This window comes from Hippichthys cyanospilos, chromosome 12, assembly GCF_059441005.1.
Source record: "Hippichthys cyanospilos isolate Australia breed blue-spotted pipefish chromosome 12, RoL_Hcya_1.0, whole genome shotgun sequence".
Taxonomy (NCBI): domain Eukaryota; kingdom Metazoa; phylum Chordata; class Actinopteri; order Syngnathiformes; family Syngnathidae; genus Hippichthys; species Hippichthys cyanospilos.
This window is the reverse complement of record NC_142380.1, coordinates 10006183-10030843: the sequence shown is the minus strand read 5'-3', so window position 1 is coordinate 10030843 and position 24661 is coordinate 10006183. Positions and strand designations below refer to the sequence as shown.

The 24661-nt window shown below is 38.8% G+C and overlaps 1 protein-coding gene and 1 long non-coding RNA gene across 2 annotated transcripts in view; both read right to left on the bottom strand.

Moving 5' to 3' along the window:
- Positions 1-9711: 9711 nt before the first annotated feature.
- Positions 9712-17469, bottom strand: LOC148414790 (uncharacterized). Its single transcript, XR_015867385.1, has 2 exons — positions 17352-17469; positions 9712-12658 (listed from the first exon to the last, which is right to left on the bottom strand). It is a non-coding gene; the product is annotated as an uncharacterized LOC148414790 (long non-coding RNA).
- Positions 14306-24661, bottom strand: part of LOC148414789 (ephrin type-A receptor 3-like) — a 109517-nt gene continuing 99161 nt past the window's right edge. Inside the window, exons 14-19 of the mRNA XM_088428800.1 lie at positions 24354-24415; positions 22548-22757; positions 20761-20910; positions 19741-19934; positions 18859-18996; positions 14306-18116 (exon numbers count right to left, since the gene is read on the bottom strand). Of these exons, the coding sequence (XP_088284926.1) occupies positions 18017-18116; positions 18859-18996; positions 19741-19934; positions 20761-20910; positions 22548-22757; positions 24354-24415 (854 nt within the window). The 3' untranslated portion in view covers positions 14306-18016. The remainder of the gene's footprint in view (positions 18117-18858; positions 18997-19740; positions 19935-20760; positions 20911-22547; positions 22758-24353; positions 24416-24661) is intronic.

The window sequence follows — 24661 nt, the reverse complement described above, 5'->3', positions numbered from 1 at the left end:
TATTCTGGAATCTCTAGAATTGATTATATTGTGGACTGACTGAAGATTTTTACACTATTTAAACGGTTCTCCTCTGAGCATCACTTACATCGCAGCAGCCTTTTATCTGCTGTGAGCAAGTCGAAAGCAAACAGATCGCGGTGACCCTCCTGCTGCTTGTGAAAAGGCAGTTAAGTGCGTTCGACTCGAACAAGCGATCAAAGCCCGACCGCTGGGCAGCGTGCCTCCGCATTGGACGCAATGACTGCATTGAAGATGTTGATGAAGAGCTGCTCCTCACCACGCGTTCAATGGACTTTCTGTTGTGTGTGAGGTTCAACTGGAGTCAAGTTTTAGATACGAGCGGTTCGAGGACTGTCTCGTGAGGGAAGAAACGCGGCTATGTTCATCCCGTTTTATTGTTTTGTAAAGCTGCAACTATACATTTCCTGCCTGGTGTGCATTTATAATTCAGAATGTCTTTCAAAGTATTTAATCATGGCAATGCAGCTTTTGGGACAGTTAACCATGTTAATTTTTAATAAAGGCTTTTGTTTCCTTCATTGATTGATTTTATACAATTCCTTGCCGATTCTCAGCATCAGCTATGTCAGAGCAGATCAGGTTTGTGTCTATTTGGTAGGTTCACAGGTAGAAGGAATGCCCTTGTATTACCCAAGCAAGAATTAATACACATCCACTTTATCAAGAAAATATATATATATATATATATATTTTTACTTCAATTTCACTCTGAGATTGGGAAGGAGAGATTTTTATTTGTCGGCCAAATAAACAGCAATGTTTTATTTTTTTAGTTACGTTTTTTTGTCGTTTGTCTAAACTTAGTACTTATTTTTACAACATTCGAGAGGACAACAAAGTAAAAATGTTATTATATGAAGAAACTTGTTTCTATACTATTTATGTGACGAAAATAAAATTGTGAAAATTCAATTACAATTACAATTACAATAATGTAATTGGGTCTGTTCTATAGTACCTGTGCTGGGACCAGGGAGACATAATTCCAACAGGTGTAAAATTTTGACACTTTTTTGACACAAACGTCAGATGTGGCATGACATGTCAAAGGTCGCAACCTCTGGTTGCATGCTGCAGAGCGATGAACGGAGTTGCTAAACAAGCATATCAAAGCTTGCGCCTGCATGAAAATCAAGCTCTGACATTTGCAAAAACAGAAGCCTGTATCGTAACAAACAATTACTAAATATTTAGCATTTATCTTCAAACTCGTACAGAATGATGTAATTAGAAGGAAATCTTTCAATTTACTTTGCAAGGTTGTTAAAAAGCCCAAACTATGATCACAATAGGAAGAACGTCAAATGAGTGAGCATGAGGGGTATCAAATGTCATATGAAGATTTAACACAAGCAATTGACCTTTCTTTTTCATGCATTTATGTAATTTCCTGCCACTTGCAATCAGTGCTATTTGATCACTACTAGGTCTCTATTAATTGGATCTGTCATAAACACTAATCCTGCTGCCCAAGAGAGGTTATCATCAGAGAACACAGAGAATGGTAATGAGAGGAAATGGCCAATGCTACAAAAGTATGCTGGCATCATTTATTTATTTATTTTCATCACCACCTGATGATTATCATTGTGGTTGCCATTACCCATCACTGGTACAAAGTGTTCAGAATCAGTGTTTACATACTTGAGATGATGTTTCTTTTCAGTTCCTTCAAAGCAAAGAGGTGAGTATCAGATTACAAAATACATTGAGTTATCAAGGATTCTCAACCTTTTTTTCAATGATGTACCCTGTGTGAAACCTTTCACTTAGTGTACATTGGGATTCTCCTTGAATCTTGAATGAGACGACCTTGATAGATAAGCGAGTTCAACACTTTGTTTTTCTGCCCACTCCCTTCTGGTCGGAGTTCTTCCTCCTCTGATTAAAAATCTTCCTAAAATTGTTAGTCTGCGGACGCTCTCACAAACACGAGGCTGCTCACAGTTAAAAGTGTGTCTATTTGGTTTTCCAGAATGTTTTGCTGATCTACTGTCCTAAATTCTGAATATTCCACAAAAGTTGCTCCAGCTTCCAATTAATTTACTCATAATTTGAAATGGATAAAAATCACAGCATTGGTGAATTCATAATAAGTGCAAATTTTTTTGAATACATTTGTTTGACATTGACAGTAGAGATGTCGAGAGTCAATTTTTGGGTTGATTGATCCCCGTTTTTGTGACTGTTTTCTTTTTTTAAATGATAATTTACAATGTGGATTCTCACTGAACCTATCAAAACATCAAACATTTTGAGTTATGTGAAAAAGGTGAAATAGTCGGAAACGTGTTTTGTATTCGAATTTCTTCAAAGTCATCACCCACATTTTGGGATTCTCGCGATGAGCTTCAAGAGGTAGTTACCTGAAATCGTTTTCACTTTGGAGGAATTTCTTGCTTCATCAATGAGGTTGGGACCATTAGTTGCGTTTGCGTAGAAGTAAGGTAAATACCCAACAGGCAGTGCTATTGGACAGGTATTAAAATCCATATCATGGACAGCAGTTAAATTCCATTTTATGGACAACTGTTAAAACTCATTTCATGGCAAGAACCAATTAGCTAACTAAAGAACGAGCGCTCATTATTACTTTAACAAAATTGAATGAGAATGCGTGTCCTAATATTTGGACTGTATTGTATGTACAATGATTTCAAACAGACGGATTTTGTCGGGTAAGGAAGAGGAAGGTGTGTCTATATGTCTGTGTGTGTCTGAGTGTTTGTGTGTGCATGTGTGTGCCCTTGGTCTTTGCCACAAAGTAGGGACCAAATCGCAAATTTCACTGCTTTTGATCTCTTGGATTTGTAGGGAATGAATGAACCGATAAGAAACGATAAAACTCACACTAAAATAATGCAAAGTAAATGTCAAGAAGGCTGAACAAACATTAAAACTTCCATGACACGTGTTTGGTTGAAAAAATGATGACATTACTGTTTCACACTAGTCCATTCGTTCGTCATGGATTATTACATGAAGGACAAATCTGCCTCCTGGAAGAAATCCAATGATTTGAAGGTATTTAGATACAGTGGATGGATAGATACTTGTGTGGCCAAACCACAAGTAATTGATTTGGTGTAGCCCTTTAGCTCAGTTTCAGGATAACAAAACCAGGAAAATATAATAAATCATTCCAAGGGTGGGCCTCAGCTGATGCTTGTCTCACTTGCATTTCATCTTCATGCTTTTGCCGTTGCAAATTTCTCACTTCGCCTCCGCGTGCACAGACAAGCCCCCGCTCTCTTCTCCTCGCTCTTGAGCCATCATGAATATAGATCCCGTGCACGCTGATGCGCGCACAAAATAACACATATTGTACATGTCGGGAATTTGATCGGGAGCCCTAAAGCGCTCGGGGCCTTAAAATCAGCCCCTGGCATCAATCATGGTTTATAGCTCGTCACCCAGTGCAGCCCCTCAGTATAGAGACAGAAAGGAGGAGGAGGGAGGAGGCATATTAAAAAGTGCAAAATAGAAAGGAGGGAGGGATGAGGGTGTGAATGTAAGCGGGAAAAAAGCCCGGGTGCCGGGGGAGTGTATATGTGTGTGTTGGAGGGGTGTTGCATCAACCTTTCTAATCAATATCCATTTCCCAGGGCTGTCATGTTGTTGTGAAAGTGGCTGGTACCAAACAGAAAGCGTCTGATCCTAAATAAAATATCACCTTCAGTACAAAGCGACACATTCATCTTCATTTAACAAACACTCGGCTTTTTGGGCAAAGCTCTCATGCGCACCTCTCTTTTTGCCATCGGTGAAATATGAAGACGTCAGAATGACTGAGTCGGCAGCGTGTTTATGAAAGCGTCGCTTGTCAAGGAGACACTTGACATGCGTGAATCCATATGTTTGGATTACGCCGTGGGATTGAAATAATGAATATGACTCATCCGTTTAGTAATATACATGCGGCAACATGTACGGAGGGCTTTCTCACAAGTGCTCCCTCACTAATATTTTTATGCCCACGTACTCCTAATCAAGTAAAATCTGTTGTGAAAAAGTAACTCCTTTTAAATAAGACTTGAGTGACAGACAACCTTATCAGCAGCAAGCAGGGTCTAATTTGTGTGACGATAACTCGGAGCAAAATGGGAAAACTTATTTTCTCGCTATTCTTACCAGAATCCCTGTTTGTCTTTCTGTCCATCACAAGTCCGCAGATGTCAGTGAGTTTGTGAATCATGGACATGATTAATGACACATTACTTGATTTGTTGTTTTGGCTGGAAATGCACTAGATAGTGTTTGATTGTGTGCGGCATAATGTATTTTTCGTTTCCATTCTTTTGCCAATTATGCACAATACTAGTCGTGACTCAAATCAGTGGCAAAGCCATAACAGTACATTAAATTAAAAGCTGGTCCATTGAATGTAAAAGTAAAGTAATTATGGTAATATTCCGTTTTCGCTGTAATGCAGAATGTTATAGTATTTTACAGTACCTATCTTTCCTCTTAAATTGGACGTAATTTGTCTCCAACTGTGATAGCATTTTCCTTTTACATATATTTTAATAAGTATCCACTTGATTTTTATTCAGGTTTTGGAGAATCTGTTCCTCCATGTCCAATTGTTCCTTTTCTCTTTTGTTGCTAGCATTGCATGGCCTATCGTACGAACTATGAACTCACTTTGATATTACCATTTGCCCTGAACAGAATATTAACCCAATAGTTTCATGTCTCCAAAGTCACATCTAAAATCAGCCAATAACAACTAGTTGCCGAATTTATCCCACTGCACCACTGTTCAGTCAGGTTTGCCCGCCAAAGGCATTGATATCCTACATAATCTGACTGTAATTTGATATGCTGTCTTTTCAGTCATTGCTCATTTATTGAATCAGTCATTTCATTCAGTTAGACATCCGACATGGCTTCCTCGACGTTGGCAGTTTGGATCACTTCATAATACCTGTTTACCTCCGCCTACAGAGAAGAGAGGTTTTTAGCAAGGTACCTTGCAGCTTTTGGCAAGGGAACAAAAAGTCACTCCTTAAATCAAAGCTGGTGACAAATAAACCTTGTTTTACTCTGAGTGTGCTTCTTTTTTTTTTTTTTTTGGTCCCAGAATTCTTCAGTAAAAATCTACATTATATTCCCAAATCACCTTTTGTATCCCAATGACAACATAAAGATTGCCGTACGAGAAAGAAAAGAAGGTTGAGTAATTTTTCGGTCAAGATGTCTTGTGAGCAGAGCACTATCACATTTGAATGTGGATCTCATGTGGGAACTTATGTCATCTCAATTGCCCGTCTTTGGACCACCCCCTCTTTCATGACAGCTTGTCTCTCTGATCTGTAGAAGCGTGACAGAAGCCTGATCCGCCGAGTTGCATCTCCACTTCAAACACTGACCCAAATGACCCGTTGGAGTGCAGGAGGCTGACATTATATGCATACAGTGCCGCACACAAGCACAGGGATTTTTTTTTAGCTTGTCTTTTACGACTGCTTGAGATGTCTCCTTTTCTAGTTGCTGCCAACACTTCTTTTGGACCTATAACCCTGCCTGAGGACATGAGTTGACAATAGGCCACTAATGATCTCAGAGGTTCATCAGCGCCTCAAGGACTTACACATGGGTGAAGGAAAAACCTGAATAAATGATTGTAGAACATTGAGACAGCGCGGGGAACATGACGAGTTTGAAATTACAGAGGTCACAAGTTGATCTTTACTGGCCACAGAAAGCAACACAGAGAAGATTTATTTAAAGTTGGTTTTAGTGCTGGATTCTAGGATTTTAGGAATGTTAAATTACAATTCACACTACAATGGTAAATTGTCAGCTTCATCAAACTTTTTTTAACATCTGCTTTACACTACCACTATTTAGAGAGAATAGGTAATACATTTTTTTTGGAAGTGTGAAAACCTACGATTAATTGACAACAATGTTTAGAATTCATTACATCCAATGTTTAATTTTTAAATATGCCACAAGCTACAATTCCAACTTTTTTTTTAATAATTTATTCACAAAATTAAATGCAAAAAAAACCCTAAGTGTATGTACAATCCACATATCTTGAATATGACACTATAATCCGCTAACAATGATTAAAATTTTGCCTTCTGTTGATATTTCTGTTGAAATGTCTTGACACCAATTGCCGGTAATGTAGTAGTTCCCTGTAATAAATTTTCAACAGTCAAATAAGAACAAGTGTCAAATAGGGATGCACATTCTCTCTGTTCAGTGACTTTTGAAGGTGGACATTGATTCTCAATTTGTAATACCTTTGCTCCTCGGGTTTTTAGATGCTAGTTCTTCTCACTGGCAATTCTAGCGTGAAGATGACAAAATTATTTGGACAGCAAGAGGGGGTAAATTTGCTAAATTACTGTGATACACTTTATTCTGGAATTGCCCAGTCCTCCCTCAAGCATCTCCAGTTAGTCCAAAACACTGCTCATCATCTCATCTTAAAACTCATCTCTGGATGTTGTCTTGGCATGAGACTTGGTATTTTTGCATTGTTTTATGCTTTTGCTGTATTTGCGTTAGTGTTTATTGATAAATTGATTATTTAATGAATTGATTATCTAATTATTTAATATACAACAGTTTGCACACAACAGTGGTTGTTTTAAAGACCTGTAAAAAAAACTTCAAGAGGCATCAACTGTACCCAACAGCTTTTTTAGGCTTAATAATGTTCTCTTTTCTTTATCATTTGTCACAAAACTCAGCAGTTGTCTATTTAATGCATCTACATTTATTTGTGTTAAAGTTTGTACTCTGTCACTAACATCTCAGTATTTGTTCGGATATTTGATTGCGCACATTTGACGAAGAGCACATCTTTGGAAACTCAGTTTCCATTAACATTGTGTTTACTATCTCTCTATCATTTTGAACAACAGACGTGTGTCCTAATAAAAATACTGGGATATAAACTAAAGCGATGTAGCTCGGGTCCGACTCTCATTATTCTCTGTTCTATTTGCATGGCTGCCTGAAAGCCTAAAAGCCTTCATAAATTACAATGTTATTTAGGTCAAACCTCTGTTAGGAAGCGCTGGGATGATTTAGAGCCTCAACTGCCTACACTAACCGCTGTGTTTGTGCTTCAGACGTGTGTGCGCACTAATTCACACAAACTAATTCTCCGTTGTTCACACAAGTCAGAATACGACAATGTTGACGACAAAAAATAAAAGAGGAGCTCATAATGTTTTTTGTGTATATAGTGAAACGGACCGCTAGCTGTGTCAGCGCTCCCTCGCTCTGTGTGGTCAAACATGAGCTATCACGGTTTTGTGTGTGTTCACTGCATGCCTCGTGGTTTTGGATTGTGGTGCGTGTGTTGATGTGCATCACAAAGCTGTTCATAAACTCCCATGACATTTGACCAGCAGCGCGGTTGTGGTTTCATGCTTCCAAAACGTTTTGAACTTGTAATTTGACAGCCTTTTTTTTCAGCAGTTCCAATTCAAGAATGTGATTTTGCAACCCTGAGACATTTAATTATCCATTCACCATTTACATAAAAAATACTGTATATAGATGATGCAGCTGTAGTAGAGGTAAATCCTTACTTTTAGATGCCAACCCTCACTTTAGTTTTTTTCTAGGACATAAGTAACACTTTTAAATAAATAAACATATCTTATAAACAGATTCACTAATAATAACTGCTGCTGCTGACAAAAAGAAAAGTTTTAAATGGTGCACACCTGAAAAAAACATAAGACACAACCCCCCCAAAATAATTCATGATAAAGAAGGGAGAAAAATTAATAACAAGTCCAACAGATTTATCACCTAATATAATTTTAGTAGCCAGGACATTTTTCAAGATAAAAACTTGTCATTTTTCAGAATGCAAATCAAATGATTGATAAGACTAATTTACTGATTTCAACATAATCAGTTTTGAGATCTCAGATTTTGCCAGTTGTATTACTTGACCGCTACAGATATTCCACTAGAATGTGCATGAGAAGCTTAACGTTGTCGATTGGTTATTGATCCAACACGACCAATAGTCCTCTTCATCTGCTTCAGTGCATTGACCAGCCTGCCAAGTACGCCATTTAATCCTCAATGTGGTCTTTGAGGGAGTCATTTAGATTTACTTTTAACACATGGAAAAACGCTTAACTTTTCTGCTGTCTCCACACTTTAACTAAAAAAAAAACAACTTTGTTTTTTCTTGTCCTGAGATACATCTCCTGTACCAATTAATGCCAAGAAGACTGTCTCACTTGTCAGTCGCACGGACAACAGAAAAGGAGAGAATGCCATTTTTTTCAAAGTAGTTTAACCACTCTATTTTGTAGTTTTTCTTACGTTCCTATCCCACTCAGGGGAGAACGTGGGTGAGTGTTGGGAGTAGTGACTCTTTTGATCTTCTTGGAGTTCGTATGGGGCTACCAGACATTGATAGATGTTGCCCGTACAGTTTTTGTCGCGGAGAAATTTTTAACATGACCAACATTTCTGTCTCTTCGCAAGGAAGTTTTCCTACAGTGTCCTTTAATTATCCCCCAAAACAAAATGCAATGATTTGCAAATTATTTTCAACCTACATTATATCCATTTGAAGGCACAACAAAGACAACATTTTGAATGTTCGAACTGATAAATGTTATTTTTTGCAAATATAAGGTCATCTACGCTTAGAGTCCGGTAACATGTTCCAAAAAGCTGGTAGTGTAGGAGACTGAGAAAGTTGAAGACAAATTAAACAGGCAGTAATGGAGTGATAAGGCCAATAATAGTGAACTACTAATAAATGAAATTTAAATTCTGAGCATATTATCGAGTAGATGGAGTGAAAGAAACTACACTTGCGGGTGATAGCACAAAATATAATGTAATGCAAGATATAATGTATTTAGCAGGTTTTCTGCACGATGCAGGATTTGTAAGGTGCATGTGTGCGTTCGGTAAAGTGGTGTTGATGAGGCAGATTAAAGGCAAATGAGATGCAACACGTTACGTTTTTTGGAACGTCTTGCAGCTATGAAGTTCTGAGTTCATGTTCATTTGCTAAAAACAATGTTTATCATTTTGAACATTAAATAGCTTGTCTTTGTAGAGTATTTAAATATAGATTCACATCATTTTCAAATTATTATATTATGTTATATTACATTATACTATATTATTTATATTATACTATATTGTATTATATTTTATTATATTATATGATATTTAACACAACTCCAAAACTTCATAGCCTCATATTTTCCAGAGAAGAAACAAAGTAGCATTGAATGGCCTGGGAGGAGATGATAAAAGGCGTATGAATATGGAGTGAAGATCAGTGGTGTATCTTTGCCTTTTGATGCTTCACCGTCCATTTGCAACAGTTAAGACATCTCAGTATTGCACTGAGGTTTTTGAAACCACCTTGTGAGGATTTTTTTTTTTAGAAAACCTTTGCTCTGAGTCCCTGAACACTGCACAGTCTTTTCTTGCCACAATTATAACCCAATAGAATATTGCTCTGTGGCTTCAACCCTTTCTCCTTGTGTTCTCAATACTTGATTGATTGGCTGTAGAAAAATTGCGAATTGTATTTTTGAAACTCGAAAATGCCCATGCTGCCTTGGAGAAAAAAAAAAGTACAATGCAGCATTCATGACTGTATTTTGACCTGGTTACACAAGTATCAGAGTGGAAATTGTATTCAGTTGAACAAAATTAATAGCAACAACAAACTGTCACCATTTTTTATTTACACAAAAATAACATTTTGTCATGTTTTTCATTGTATTTACCTTCACATCTGTGCAGAATTTATACTCCAAAGTTCAATGTCACAATTCCAAAAAATTCTTATAAAGTGCCACAATTTCCACATTATATGTGGCATCAAAATGGTAAAAATATTGTTGATGTGATCTTTGACTCACAGTAGTGCTCACGATATGCTCCAAAAGCACAATATCAATAAATAGACTCAGATGAAGCCCAAGATTTGAGCAAGGGATGATTGATTTTTCTTTGGTCCAAGGCAGCCAATAGCATTTCAGCATGACGTGCCGCAGTGAAGTAGGATTTCCACATCTGTTAGGGATTATGTGGTCAAAATTATCTCAGTCCCTCCACTCCCATCTTGCTTTTTCCCCACTTTTCTTTTTTTCAGTTCACACATGACATGGTCTTTTATCCCTTTTTAGTCTCTTCATCTGCTGCTTCATCTCCAAATCTGCTTCTGATTTCAGGTGGTGACAGTTTTTCAATACTGGTATTATTCCTGCTGGTTTTCTTTTTGGTTTGAAGTAACTTGTGACTGGGCAGATCCCCTCAAGGGTTCAGTTTTTGTCACTGGTATTTTACATGTCAGATTATGCCTAACACAAAGAGAGCCAATCAGTGTCCACTTCAGGTTGACCTTTGTTTTTCAACTGCCAACAACACAAGTACAAGAAGCCTGATGCATAGAAAGAGATCTACTCAGAATCCAGGAAACATAAAGTTAGAGGTTAAAAATAAGAATAACACAACTATGACTGTAATTAATCACAATTAATCTGTTAATCTGACACCTTTAGAAATAATTACACAGTGTAGGTTGAGCTTTGAGTGGCAGAAATTGCAACCTACCGTACATCTAGTTTCATTTGTTTTGGATTTAAGTGGGTTGGGGAATACTTGTGCCGTTTTCAGACCGGCATCTCAAATGTAATTTTTATACTGAATCCCATTTAACCGCATTTGCCATTTTCCATTCTCGTTTAACTCCACCCGACTGCAACCCTGTTGAGGTTAAAACAAGCACCGAGAGGCGATGCCACATTCAACTAAAACCAGGTGTGTTATCTTTTCCGTTCCCCATTTATGGTGTGCATGGCTCAGATCACAGTGTTCTGTCAACATCCATTTTCCAGTGCAGTCACTAGCATGCAAACACACACGCATACCCACACACACACTTCTCATGATGCTGACATCGAGTGACTACTCATTCCTGCGGTCCGGTGTGATGAGAGTGAGGCATGTAATATGATTTATAGAGCCGAGCTCAGTTTTCAAATTCAATCAGGAACTTTGATTACTGTTGAAAATTTTAGACAGGAAATCACTTTGATAGCAAACGCAAATCCGGTGAGACATGGCGCACTCGCTGGGCATTATTTGATTATTTAGGAAACAGGTTGCGTAAACACAAATAACAAAGCGGCACTTTTAATAGGTGCCTCATGGCACATTTGCTCAGGTTTAGATGTGATTTTTAGCTTTGCATTTTACGCTTGCAGAGATTCTGATCGATCCATAATCTTTTGGTCCCATGTGTTTTCTTGTAAATGCGCTGGGATGCTGCCGAGGGGACAGTCAAATCCACCCATGACAGCATGAACGAGCGCCCCAATTACCATTCCTTTGGGATTTTGTCTACAAGAGCCAGAGAGACCGCGCACTTGTACATGTATGTGATAGAAACATGACAGGCTCATCAGTCATCTATGGCCTTTTAAAGTGTTCTCCATAGGGACGTGTGACCTTTTCATGATATGCCAATAGCAGCTGTGCGATGAATCAATTGCCTGCTCCTGGCTCGCACAATCCTGGCGTTACCCTGACTAAACACGAGAAATGACATTATCCCCTATGTCAAGACAAAAGCCTGATCTTACCGTTTGGCCTCCATGGCGTCTAATCATAGCATCCACTTTAATAGCTGCATTTTCACCTTAGACAAATAAAGATCTATAAGCTCCCGCTCTCAAAAGTCATTTGCCACTAGCGAGTGTCAGGAAATAGGCAAGGTCGTTTAAGAACCATAAAAGAGGCGGGGCGGTAAAAGGTTCTGTGTAAAAGTAATACTTGCGTCAATCCACTGTTGTCTCTGCATTTTGTGTAAAGAGCAAAACTGACTTAAAGATCCATTTTAACTGGCCTGCCAGTGAATGAATAATGGCGATCTTTTGTATACTTCTCATTCTGTTGTTTTTAGCAAAACGAAAAAAAAAAGTACGTTAAACCCAAAAGAAAGTGCTATGAGGCACCTATACAGTGCATTGGTAAGGGTAACACAGAGGTCACATATTTACTGCAGTACACATATTTACTTAAATCTTACATTGTTTAACCTTATATAATAACTATACTGTTATGCATTCTGGTTTCCATGCCTTGGCTGTACGTAATCGGGATCACGGTGAGCCACAGATGTCCTGTGAGTAGGTACTCGGATGTCAAACTACAGTGAAGCAAGTTACTGACCAAACATGATTAAAAAGCAGTTTATACTTGAAATTCCAGTCCATTACAAAAGGTAAGAGATACCAAAGCTCTTGTGTGAATGACTACTTCCTCTGCAATGAAAAGAAAAAAAAATTTTTAAAAAATCTGTCAAGATGCGGGCACCTATAAGGAGTGGATTTCAACTTCTGAAGGGAACTGGGTTAGAACTCCTGCTCTCATTGGTGTTTTGTCGCGCCAGGACCCAATCATATGTCTTGTAGGTGTGCCCACGTCCTCTAGGAGTGTCCGTTGAGTTTATTGAGAGATAGGTGATGTGTTCTGGGAATGTCTGAGACGATGTCTCTCAGCCAGCATTGGAATGCCTGGAGATACCCCCCGGAGGAGCTGGACGAAGAGGCCTGGGAGAGGAAAGTCTGGGCTTCCATGCTGGGGCTGCTGCCTCCACTACCCGACCCTGGATATGAGGAAGATAATGGGTGGATGGATTATTTGGCTTGCTTCATTTTATTCAGTAGACAATTAATGGGTCCGTATTTGTCTATTTTTTTCTTTATCCATTATTTTTTTTATATTTTGGAATATTTGGATTGGTTCAGTATTACGGATTGCACTGTTGATTGTATTTCTTGTGTGGGGCCCATTGTAAATTATATGTTGCATCTTAAGGAATCTCATGATAATAAAAACTCAACAACAAAAGTGACAACATTCGCAGGCATTGAACTAGTTCGTCTACCTTGCAGTTTACTAGCTACATAAAGATAAGGATATATTTTTTTGATACAACAAAATTAGTCATGACTTCCTGCAAACCTATCATTTTTGTGATTTAAAAAAAAAAAAAGTTCAGATTTCACAAATGCACTTGTGAGCAAATTGAGAGGGGATGATAAGATTTTTTAAAACATTTTTGGTTGTGCATCAGAAATTTTTGTGATATCAAACGAATGCCCTGACGAAATTATGGTCTCCTCGCAATCAAGACAAAAGCAAAACTGCAAGGGTTTTATTCTAGACTCACTGAATATATATACTAAGAAGCATTTGGTTTATTATTTTATCCTCCATACATGCTTTAAATATACCGTGACTGTATTAGAGTAAGTAAATTTACTGCTGCGGAACAATAGCCGTGTGAGCTACCTTTTGATTCAGATTACACGGCTGTGGAATGGAACTCAGTTGTAATCCGAAGAACCCTAATTTATAGTGATATTAGTAAAACAGAAAACATACAGTAGACGAAACAAGCGTTGCTTGCTGGAAAAAAAACAAAAACAAAAAAACCTTTTTACCGAAAGGCATGGATTCATGGAGGGATGCTAGCGGCGGGAAATTTGAAAATGGGAGAAGCTAATCATCTGAAAACGAACTGTTGCCTTCCTGTTTGTCTGCAGCGGATGAATAGGACCAGGCAGGATGGGAGCCCATGAGCCCAGTGGAAAGATTAAGGTAGCAGGATGAGAGATATTGAGGAAACGGGAGAGCTACCCCTGGAAGGATTTTTGTATTTCTTGCCCTGTGTGTGTTTGAGAGTGCTGGGGGAGGCAATGATAGGGGAATCTGGATAATATGATGGGTTAAATGAGGTGTGATGGCGCTAACATAGAGCGACAGCAACTGGGCCACTGCATTACGGGGTTAACTAAGGGCAGGAATCGCTGACCTACCCCCTCCCTGGAGACAAAAATATCTCTCCTGAAGAAAAAAACGCACACGCAGTGAATGAAGATTATGGGGGCTGGGTGAACATTGTTTGCCATGGTCAAATGTTAAAAAAAGAACCCCCCCCCATCAGAATTGCAGCAACGCCGGGGAGGGAGGGCCGGTGGGGCGATAACGAAGCAGCCTTTTATGCTGACTGTTCAGCACTCAACAAAACATTTGATACTTTAAGGCTTTTTAGCAGCAAAAATAATCAAGCGAGGTTCTCATATTACTTTCCTGTAAGGGCACTTTGAATTATGGTCTCACTGGAATTGTGCATGTGAATTAATGGTTGTGTGTGTGTGTGTGTGTGTGTGTGTGTGTGTGTGTGTGTGTGTGTGTGTGTGTGTGAGTTTGTGCTAAAATGGAAGAAAGGGACAATACAAGCTACAGCTGAGAAATTAGAAATATTAGCATATTTATTACAGCAACATGAAAGACATGAGAATGCCTACACCCTTTACAACAAGCAAGACAGAGGAAACTGGCTTGGTGGTCAGTCAACGTTATTTGGTGGCCAAAGAAAGGAAAAGCGAGGAAGCCCGAATGAGTCACTCATGAACATTCACAATAAAGGTGATGGAGGACTAAGACTATGACTAAGCCCAACCAAGCCACATATTTGACCTCCTCTCAAGAATTGGGAATTTTTAGCCTGCAAAATAAGTGTGCAGGTATCTTAAAAACCCTGTAAAGTGAATTCAGATCATTGTTATACTTTAGTCATTTGTTTCTGTGTTTAGGCAGCAACTAATGGTTATTTTAGTTAATTAGTTAATTGATTATATTTATCTGTCCCCCTTTTTAAAAATAGGACAATGTTTTCAAAGTGACAATTCTGAGCATTTGGATACTTTCATGTCTTTGAATTATTAACTAATTAGGAGAAATAATCATCAAGTAATTTGGTAATCGATAATTTGCCAATTAATCGATTCATCATTGCACTGCTATTCTACCGACAATTTTCATGTTTAAAGATAATTACAATTGTGGCGATATGCTGTGCCTTTAAAAATGGATACATTTTTAATCATTGTCATTTGGAAGTACAGTAGTTTCACTTTACAGGAACTTTAATTGTTCTGGAGGTTTGATGCTGTCCAACCATATCTGTTTGGGCATAATTAAACATGATGTAACCCTATATCGTTTTAAAATACAATATGCAACCAAATAGACCAAAGGTGCGTAAGTCAATCACATTCGCATTTGTTTAGCTCACAGAACATCGTACCACTCAATAAATAACAATACTGTCCATTTATGCAACTTTTGCAAAATGTTTCCCCACATAAAGATAACAAAATCACTGATTTGAATGTGTCGATGCAAGTGGACATTTGAAGACCGGATAAATACTTCCTGTACATACACTTTACTCCTTACAATAGCCTTAAAAGGGGCAACAAAAAGACCAAGACCAAAATAAGGCATCCAAAAGGCCACCATTCAAGGGAATCCATGACATCATAAATTTAGTATGAGTAGAATGTGCTCATGCTGTCACATTACAGTATTTTTGATGTAAAACATAATATTTTGGCAGTGATCGATAAAACAAAATAGACTGCTTTTGTGATCGGGGTTCTGGAAATGATCAGCTATTGATTTTCTGTTTTTTGAAAGGACCCGATTCACTTTTCACCTCCACTCTACTGACAACTCAGCAATCTCCAATACCGCCATTTAAAAAGCTAGGCTGACTTTTAGTATATTACTATCTAGGTGATCCTGTAGTGAGAGGTGTTCACAGTGTCATATTTGTGTCCCCCTTTGGATTGCAAATCTGCTTTAAGTGGGCCGCAACGCTGCAGTACGGCATACCAGCCCTCTCAATTTTTTACAACATTTCTCTTTTCGCTTTGGGATACTCATGACTCCTTCAAAGATTCGAGTACCACTAATTAAAAAACAAAAAACACACAAGTTATTAGGAAGGTCACAGGTCTCTGGTGCTGGCAACTTACAAAAGTGTTGACGTCTCGCCTTAGAAATGACCTATATCTGTTATTAATTTACTTCTGAATTCATTTCAGGAATTATCTGCTGTTACTCACTGCCTAATTTACATAGCAACAGTTGAATAAGGGGAGTACTGGCACTTGTTTTTCCCCACTTAAAGCACTTCATAAACGTGTCTTTTGCACAAAAGAATTCACGGGCAACCCGATTTGCCAGTGAAACACTTTTTAAAATGTGAAAACTCGTTATTAATTTTACTCTTTTTTTTGTCAGTCTTACAAGTGCTATGCAACGCTCAAATCCTTTCCTTCCTGTATGTCTGACTTACCACAGTAAGTAATCTCCTTGCTTTTGCACATTTTGTTAATTGTAAATGCTAGCAGTTCAACTAGGATTATTTTGGGTTTCTAAGGTTGCACAATCATCTGTTCGGGAGAGAATTTGGCGAAGTGTCATTTTCAGTGCCAGTATATATATATGTATCTATGTAAAAAAAAAAAAAAAAAAAAATCACATTTTACCCCAGCTTGCACAGCCATAATAACCGAATCACTGTGTCCAGCAGGAGTCTCAGTAATTACATTTAAGCAGCCAATGAGATTCCTGGGTTTAAATCGGCTCAAGTCCATTCTACTTATTCTAATTTTATGTAAGAACCGTGATCACTGTTGCCTGTCAATCAAAGATGAAGCTTCTTACCCATGCTACATTCCTTCGTTCGCACAAATCAAGTCACTTTCCTCCTCCACACTCTTTCCCCTGAACAAGCACTCACAAATCTCTTTTTCATAACAAAAGTACCTTATGATCATCATTACAAACATTCTATCATTGGAAATCAACACTGTACATATTTTACACTATAATACAATCATATATATGGTGCGGTATGCCTCTCTCTGTCCTTTAGAGTTCTACGTAATAAAAGACTGAAAACCAGGTTCAGTGCTCTTACAAAGGTCCCATTAGTGTTCACCTGATAACCAACAGCTAGGCAAACGCTTGACGTATTCTCACAGAATATCACCCTTTTGCCATCAAATTTACATTGTGTGTTTGAAATATGTTGGCTTTAACTACTGTATCTGTGCAACTTCATTTGGGAGATTATTTATGGGAGTGGAAAGCACTATAATCACTGCGAGAAGCCTTGCGTAACCATCCAGACATAGAAGCAGAAAAGAACAGTATTAACTGTATTAACCATTTGCTATACATTATATTCCCTTCATTAACTCATTCACTGCCAGCCCATTTAAAATAGATTTTTGGCATGTGTAGCCATCAATGGCAAGTCATGGTTTAACTTATTGATTAGCAGCCTAATAAACTATATCTGTGACATCTGTAGCCGCCAATGGCAGTGAAAGAGTTAATCATTAGAGTGGAAATTGCGTCATCTGATCAACATTGCTCTGAATATTGCTGGAAACAGTGTAATGGAAGAAAACTGACACCGGCTGCAGATCACGTACCGTATAGCCAAAAGTCGACTTCGATGGAAGGGAAGCGCTTGCTCTTGTTGCCATACTTACTCTTTAGGTCCATTTCACCTCACACCCAAACATTCATGTCATTCCTCATCGTGGTTCCCTGAGGAATGGAGGATGTTGCACATGTACTCGGTAGAAACTAGCATAGAAACCTCAAAACCAATACAAGCGTTAGGTCCATCTATACATTGATACGGGTGTGGAGGTCACCGCCACCTACATACATACATCTACACATACACGTGGCACCTTTCAAACCCCTTCAAAGTGAAAGCAGAAACAAGAAGACGACAAAACCAATTGTAAACCTCACATCAAAATTAAGATTTTCTTCTTTCCTTTCTGAGTCTTTTTCGATCTTTTTTTGTTTGTTTTGTTTTTAAAGATGTTGCCATGTGAATAATGCTGTAGATGCTGCTCCGTATTGATGGTTGTGTTGCTGCCGTAACTCCAAAGCTGGTAGTGTCCATCAAGGTGGGGAACAATGGTGTAAGAATGTGAAGGAGTCAAGCGTCCTTGTTGTCCTCCAACTCAGTGACTTTGAAAAGCTATGGAATATCCAGTGATGTCTCCATATGGTGGGGGAAATCTTAACACTGGCATCCACACTCTTGGCTTGCTCTCAGTGTGTGTTAATGCGGAGAGTGTTATACTTGGACATGTGTCCCCTGGGTCTGCAGGCTCTGCACACTGGATAAAATCTTCTTCTGGTGGCCGGCTAGAGTCACACCCATTTTCGCCAATTCACTGCCAATGAAAGAGAGATTAAAATAATACAGGTGTAAAACTGTGTGAGGAAAGACGTTAAAATAATAGTAGTAGACAGGAATTACTTTTTGTTATACTAAAGTCATTGATTGGTTTAGGTCAGGGGTCACCAACTCCGGTCCTCGAGGGCACCTATCCAGCATTTTTTCAGTGTAACCCTCCTCCACTGCACCTGATGCAAATTATCATGATCATTTTGGTGCTCCTGCAGAGCTTCTTGATGAGCACATCCTATGAATCAGGTGCAGTGGAGGAGGGTTACACTGAAAAAATGCTGGATAGGTGCCCTCGAGGACCGGAGTTGGTGACCCCTGGTTTAGGTTATCAAATATGAGTCATTACTTTAGGTACTGAAGTGCTAACGTAATTGATTATTTTAATACTTTCCTTTCTACATTAGTACTTTAGTATTCAAAATAATCAAGTTCTACCCCGAAATTGATTATCTCAAAGTACTTGTGTGCATAAAGTAATCAATTATTTACGTACTTAATTGCCGAAATAATCAATTATTTTAATGCATATTTGAAGAAAATATTTAAAGTAAGAATCTCAAGTAAACAATTACTTTAGTTACTTAAGTACTAAAGTAAATAATTACTTTAGATCTTAATTCATTGAAAAACGCTTGAAAAAAATAAATAGCATGCCTTTTTCAGTTTCATAAAATACGAAATTAAACAAATACATTTTTATTTTTTTTATTTTATGTTTTTCCTACCTGACACTGATGTAGAGGATTGAGTCTAAACTGACGTATCCAGAACTGGAAAAGTTCTCCTTGTACTGGCCCATCTTGATGGCCTCCAACCACTCATCCACAGTGCTCACACTGAATTCTGGAGTGGTGGGCTCCTCACTGTTGAGATACGAATGATTACTTTGACAGTTGCTCATATGTACTTTAATTAAAGTACATCCCCCCAAATATTTTCCATTTTATTCTCCATTTGCCCCCACTATCAGCCTTTTTTGTCACTGGCTGTCTCCTTTGCTCAGAGCTCTGGTAACAACCAATCAGCTTGCGAGCGTCACATGACACAGCTCGGAAATCAGATGAGCTGTGATTGGATGTGACTTGACCTCAGAGTAACTGTGATGTTAATTTCAGGTGACACGAGGGACAAAACAGAACCCCTCAGAAATGTAGAAAAAATGCATTATTAATCACAATGCTGTGTTTAGACTACCTGGGGTGTTTAGAACATATTGTAAGTAAAACCTTTGGGTTGACTCACCCCCATTGACAACTATAGATGTCAAAGGTCCATTTTCAGTTAAGTTAAAAGATACTTGAGAAACTAACAGATACAACATTGTGTTTCTTCAGTTTTGTAATGTTTATGTACATACAGTTTATGGCAAGTGTTGACAATTCATGTTATTTTCCCATTCAGAAGAGCAAATATAATAATTGTGTTTTAATTCTCTGTTGTGTTTTACTATGTGAGAAAAACAACTGTACAGTTGGATTTTTTTGTTTTTCGACTCGTTGCCTGTCTGCAACTGATGTTTGAAAGAACCAAAAAGAAAATCCAGCTCTTGAACAGAAACCAAATTAAATCTAAAGCAAAGATGATGTCTTCAGCTATCTCCCACTGACCCTGCTGGGCTGTTAGCCAGCTCTCGGAGGCTAGCGGGGTTCCTGATGAGCTTGTCCAGGATTGTGACGATCTGTCCAAACTTGGGTCGCTCACTGCGTCCCTTCTCCCAGCAGTCCAACATGAGCTGGTGCAACACTACCGGACAGTCCATTGGTGCGGGAAGACGGTAGCCTTCGTCTATTGCTTTTATAACCTACAAAAAAAGAGGACAATACACGGACTTATAAATGAGTGGCTTAACAATGCCATTTACTTGTCATGAGGAGAATGAATGAGTTTGAAGTGTAAATCCTAACGTCTATGAGTCATGATTAACAATATTGTGTACAGTATAATATACTCCAAATGGACAGTGATGTAACGATTTTAATGATCAGTTGCCGATAATTTTGTCGAGTGTCTCAGATTTGAATAACACATTATAATTTCCATCCCTTTATTCAGAACCATGTCTTTTTTCCAACTTAAAAGTTCCGAAAATAACTTTTTTTTTCATGATTTGGACACAGGCTTGGTCTGTGAGTTGAGAAAACAGGCAAAAATATTGATCATTGTGTTCTAAAACAGATTTGACTTGATTCACTAATGGTTTGCTTCTTGAAGGATTAAATAAATCTGATATTGACTGTTTATAGGCTGAAATTCTGAAGATTTGGCCAATTTTAGGACTTTCCAATCGATCAATTATCAAAGATATTTATTGATTAATTTGATTGTATATTAGTTTTAATTAGTTCTTTTCCCTCTAATGATACATTTTTTTAATGAGAAAAAACAAAAACAAAAGTAGTAAGTAACAGTGGCAATGTAAGATGGCTGCCTTCTGCCTTTAGGGTTAGGCAGCCAAATGTGTATCAATTCATATGATGTCATTGCCAAATTAGGTTTGGTCGAAAAAAAAATACATTTTATAGGCTACATGCCTCCCTTCCTTTTTGTTTTCCAACATTAACACAACTCGAATGATGTGTGAGGATCAGAACTGTAAATTTGAGTGTAGGGTTGTGATTATGACTCACATCCTGGTTGGACATCTCCCAATAAGGTCTCTCGCCATATGAAATCACTTCCCACATGACAATACCATAACTCCACACATCACTGGCTGAGGTGAACTTCCTGTAGGCGATGGCCTCCGGAGCTGTCCATCTGATGGGGATCTTCCCTCCCTGTAAATAGTTAGCAGAACCAATATTTTCTTTGCAACAAGTAACTGAATATGTCACCTTAAGCTTTAAGACTTTCATTATCGAAATTCCATCACGAGGGATTTGGCTCAGCAGTGTCATAAATGAAAAGCAATAATAAGTCTAGGCTGCTTGGAAGCCGTGCGCCGTATTGACAAAGACTGAGCCGATGATATTATGCAGCGCCATTTCCATGTTTACTCCGGCGCATCGTCTTATTGCTGTCAAATTTCCTTTTCGGTGTTCATCCTACTTGTCGGGTCTTTGTTGTGCTTCCACAGATCAAATACATTTTATAAAGCGCCACTGTATAGACACAATAGGGACCCTGTGCCTTTTCGCTCCAACAAGCGCTCACGCATGCACAGTAACTACTGGGGCGCCGGTTTTAACATGCACTAGCTGCCTCTGCACTGCCAAGCATTCCCCATTCCTTCGCTGCCTGGTCAAAGTCAAGTAAAAGACAAAGCTGCCAAGTCACTCTGCACTGTACTTTAGTTTCCATCGCCCCCTTGTCCGTCCCTAAACATCCTCTCTTATCTCTTAACTGCTCTCACTGGATCCCTCCCTTGTTCCCTCTCAGCCTTATTTGATTCCCGCTTCTCGCTTGATGTCTTCCAAATCTCCACCTCTCGCCTCTTGCCCCGCCCCCTCCCAGCGCCTCCAGCTCTCCATCGACGTCTCCTGACATCAGTGGGTGTGTGTCTGATTGCAATGGAGCAGTCTGCGGCTGATGCACCCCTCCCAGGGCAATGCTAATGCCATATTAAAAATAACATCCTCAACAGTTCTTCCTATGCATATGAATAATGCCATCTCCTTGTGGGCATGTTAGATGAGTTTCTCCGCCGCGGCTTAACTCACTGACGACGGTTCTGTGCGATGATGGCAATGTGACCAAAGATTTTTTTTCAATTCAGCAAAATGTTAGGCAAATTAGTCTATGCTCGAAACTTATGATCCCATATGCCTGTCAAAAACTCAATACATTTCTGCGATTAGGGCAGTGAAAGAAAGTTGACAAAGATACGACGACTTCAAAATAGATTGACTAAAAATATTCAAAGTCGGAATTGTGTTTGTGCCACGGTCTCCTGTACTGACATTCTCGCAGACATCGCAGTGTTGCAATGGCGGCCCCAAAAAAAGAAAAACACAACTAAGTGTGTCATTTTGAGAGGGTATCATACAATTTTATTCGTATGGTCATATATTTGAATGAACTTGTCAGTATTGTACCATTTCCTTTTAAGATACTGTATATTGTGTCTCTGTCTACGTCTAATAGTGGAAATGATTCATTTCAGCTTGATTTGATGCAAAATACAAAAAGCAAAACTAAAACGATTTTCCGGTTCTGCTTTTTGTTATTCCCCAACAAAGTACATTAAAGTACAAGGGTTAGGATAATATATTAATGTCACACTTAGCTGAGGTTTGAAGGCAGATGTTCAGCCAATCATATTTGAATACTGATACTGTGTATGATCGAAGAATTGAGTTATGTAGCATATTGCAAGTGCATAAACCTAGCTTAGGTTACTATGATAATGCTGGTAGTCAATATGCAGCAAAATCTTGAGGAGAAATGCAAAATTAGCATCCCATACGAATCTTACCCTTGTGGTGTACGCAGCCTCCGGGTCATCCTCCAGAACCCGACTGAGGCCAAAGTCGGACACCTTACACACAAGGTTGCTGTTGACCAGGATGTTTCGTGCGGCGAGATCTCGGTGAACGTAGCTCATGTCTGACAGGTACTTCATGCCTGAGGCGATGCCGCGCAGCATGCCGACCAGCTGGATTACCGTGAACTGGCCGTCGTGTTTCTGCAGGGAGAAACGAGGAGACAGATGAATTAATAGTTATAGACATCGTAGAAGCTCACACTGAGCAGCAATGGGATGACGTAATGAGAGCTGCATACTTCTGTCGGCTCAACTAGAATTTCTAGCTTCTGGCAAAAAAAAAATAAGAAAAAAGACCAAATACTCTGAAGACTAACTTAACAACATTTGAAATGCCTTTGGTCTCCTGCTTAACGCTGCACTTGGCCTCTATCTGCTGTATGTCAATGGAAGATTATGTTTTTTTTGTTTTTTGTTTTTGTTTTTCTAAGACAGAGCCATGGCGGATCGTAATGTGCTCAAGCAGCGCTCACCTGATTCCAGTTTTTTGTCTTTGGCAGGGAAGCAGAGCCTGTTGATCGATGACAGTTCAGCTTACCTCCCTCTGCAAATTATTTCTGCCATGGGCCAATGGTGCCCGTTAAAAACCCATCCATGTTATCGGTCACCCTTTCCCCTTCATTTAATCTCTCCTTCCCTCTGTTTGGATGTTCTCTCCATCCATCTATGTCTTTCCACAGCTTCTTGTCTCAGGGAGATAGAACTCTATTAGGTGGATTCTGTCTCCGTATATCCATTTATCTCATAGCCATCATCATTCTGAATATGCACACCACCCTCTACCAACAACTGTGTTTCTTTGCCTGTCTCCCGCCCTCGGCAGCTGCGGACTAAGTTAATTAGCTGGTGGTTTTGTGAAATGCTGATTGATTTGAGTGTCTAACAAACCTCGAGCCTTACTCTATCAATCTGCCCACCTAACTGTATTGCTGGGAAAGTCAGTTAATCGCATGCATGTAACAATATCCCTCATTATGAACACAATGAACCCTCTATGTATATATATGTATATATATATATATATATATATATATATATATATATATATATATATATATATATATATATATATATATATATATATATATATATATATCAAGGTGCTGTAGAGGAAAGTAGTCGGACATTAGTGAGAGGGAAGGAAGACCTTCCCTGACAGATCGGTGGTTTTGTATTTTCTCAGGGACAGCTGTTTAATAAATGGTCAGCATAATTAAAGACACATATGGATGCCTGGAGCACAGATCAGCTGTAAAAAACATAAAACATGTTCTATTATTATATTGAGGCACTGTGGACACTCTTTACGATCCTCGTTGTAAGACAAACTGCTACACACAACAGTTTCTTTTCTGTGTTTTTTCAGTGTGCGATTTTGTGACCGATTTTGGGCCAATCATAGACGTCCTGATGGCTCTGGTGCATGGCAGTGATTTTTCAGTCTCATTTGGTCAACCAGAGCTACGCAAACCTATTAATAATCTATTTCCTTTGACGGTCATGCATGCCACTATATTAACACATATTCATATGTTTGTCCACAATTGTAGAGGAGAAGTACAATCCCCAATAAGTTAGTTTTAATAAGATTTTGAAATGTACAACATACTGATGAGTTCATAATTTTGAGGTATAGCAACTTAATGAACAAATTCCAATTTGGATCATAATCAGGAGGTGCAAATCTGACCTTGAATTTCTGTGAGGGATTGTGATTGTTGCTTTCCGGTGACTCACCTTGAGGAAGGTGTCCAGTGATCCATTCTCCATGAATTCTGTTATAATCATCACCGGTTTACCTAGAAAGAGACATAACAAGGCAGCTGTAATGAAGTGCAATTATATGGAACAAAGACACGGACTATAAAGAGACGAGGACAGAGAAGCGGTGCAGCCCGCAGCTGCGACCGGCCTTCTTCTCTGGCCCCAACTCGTCTCCCTGGGGGATAACGCGGCGTGTCGTCATCAGTCACACTGACAGCTTCTAATCAAGCCTCTCCATGAACGCCAGGAGATAATTAGAATGGACCGATCCACTAGAATAT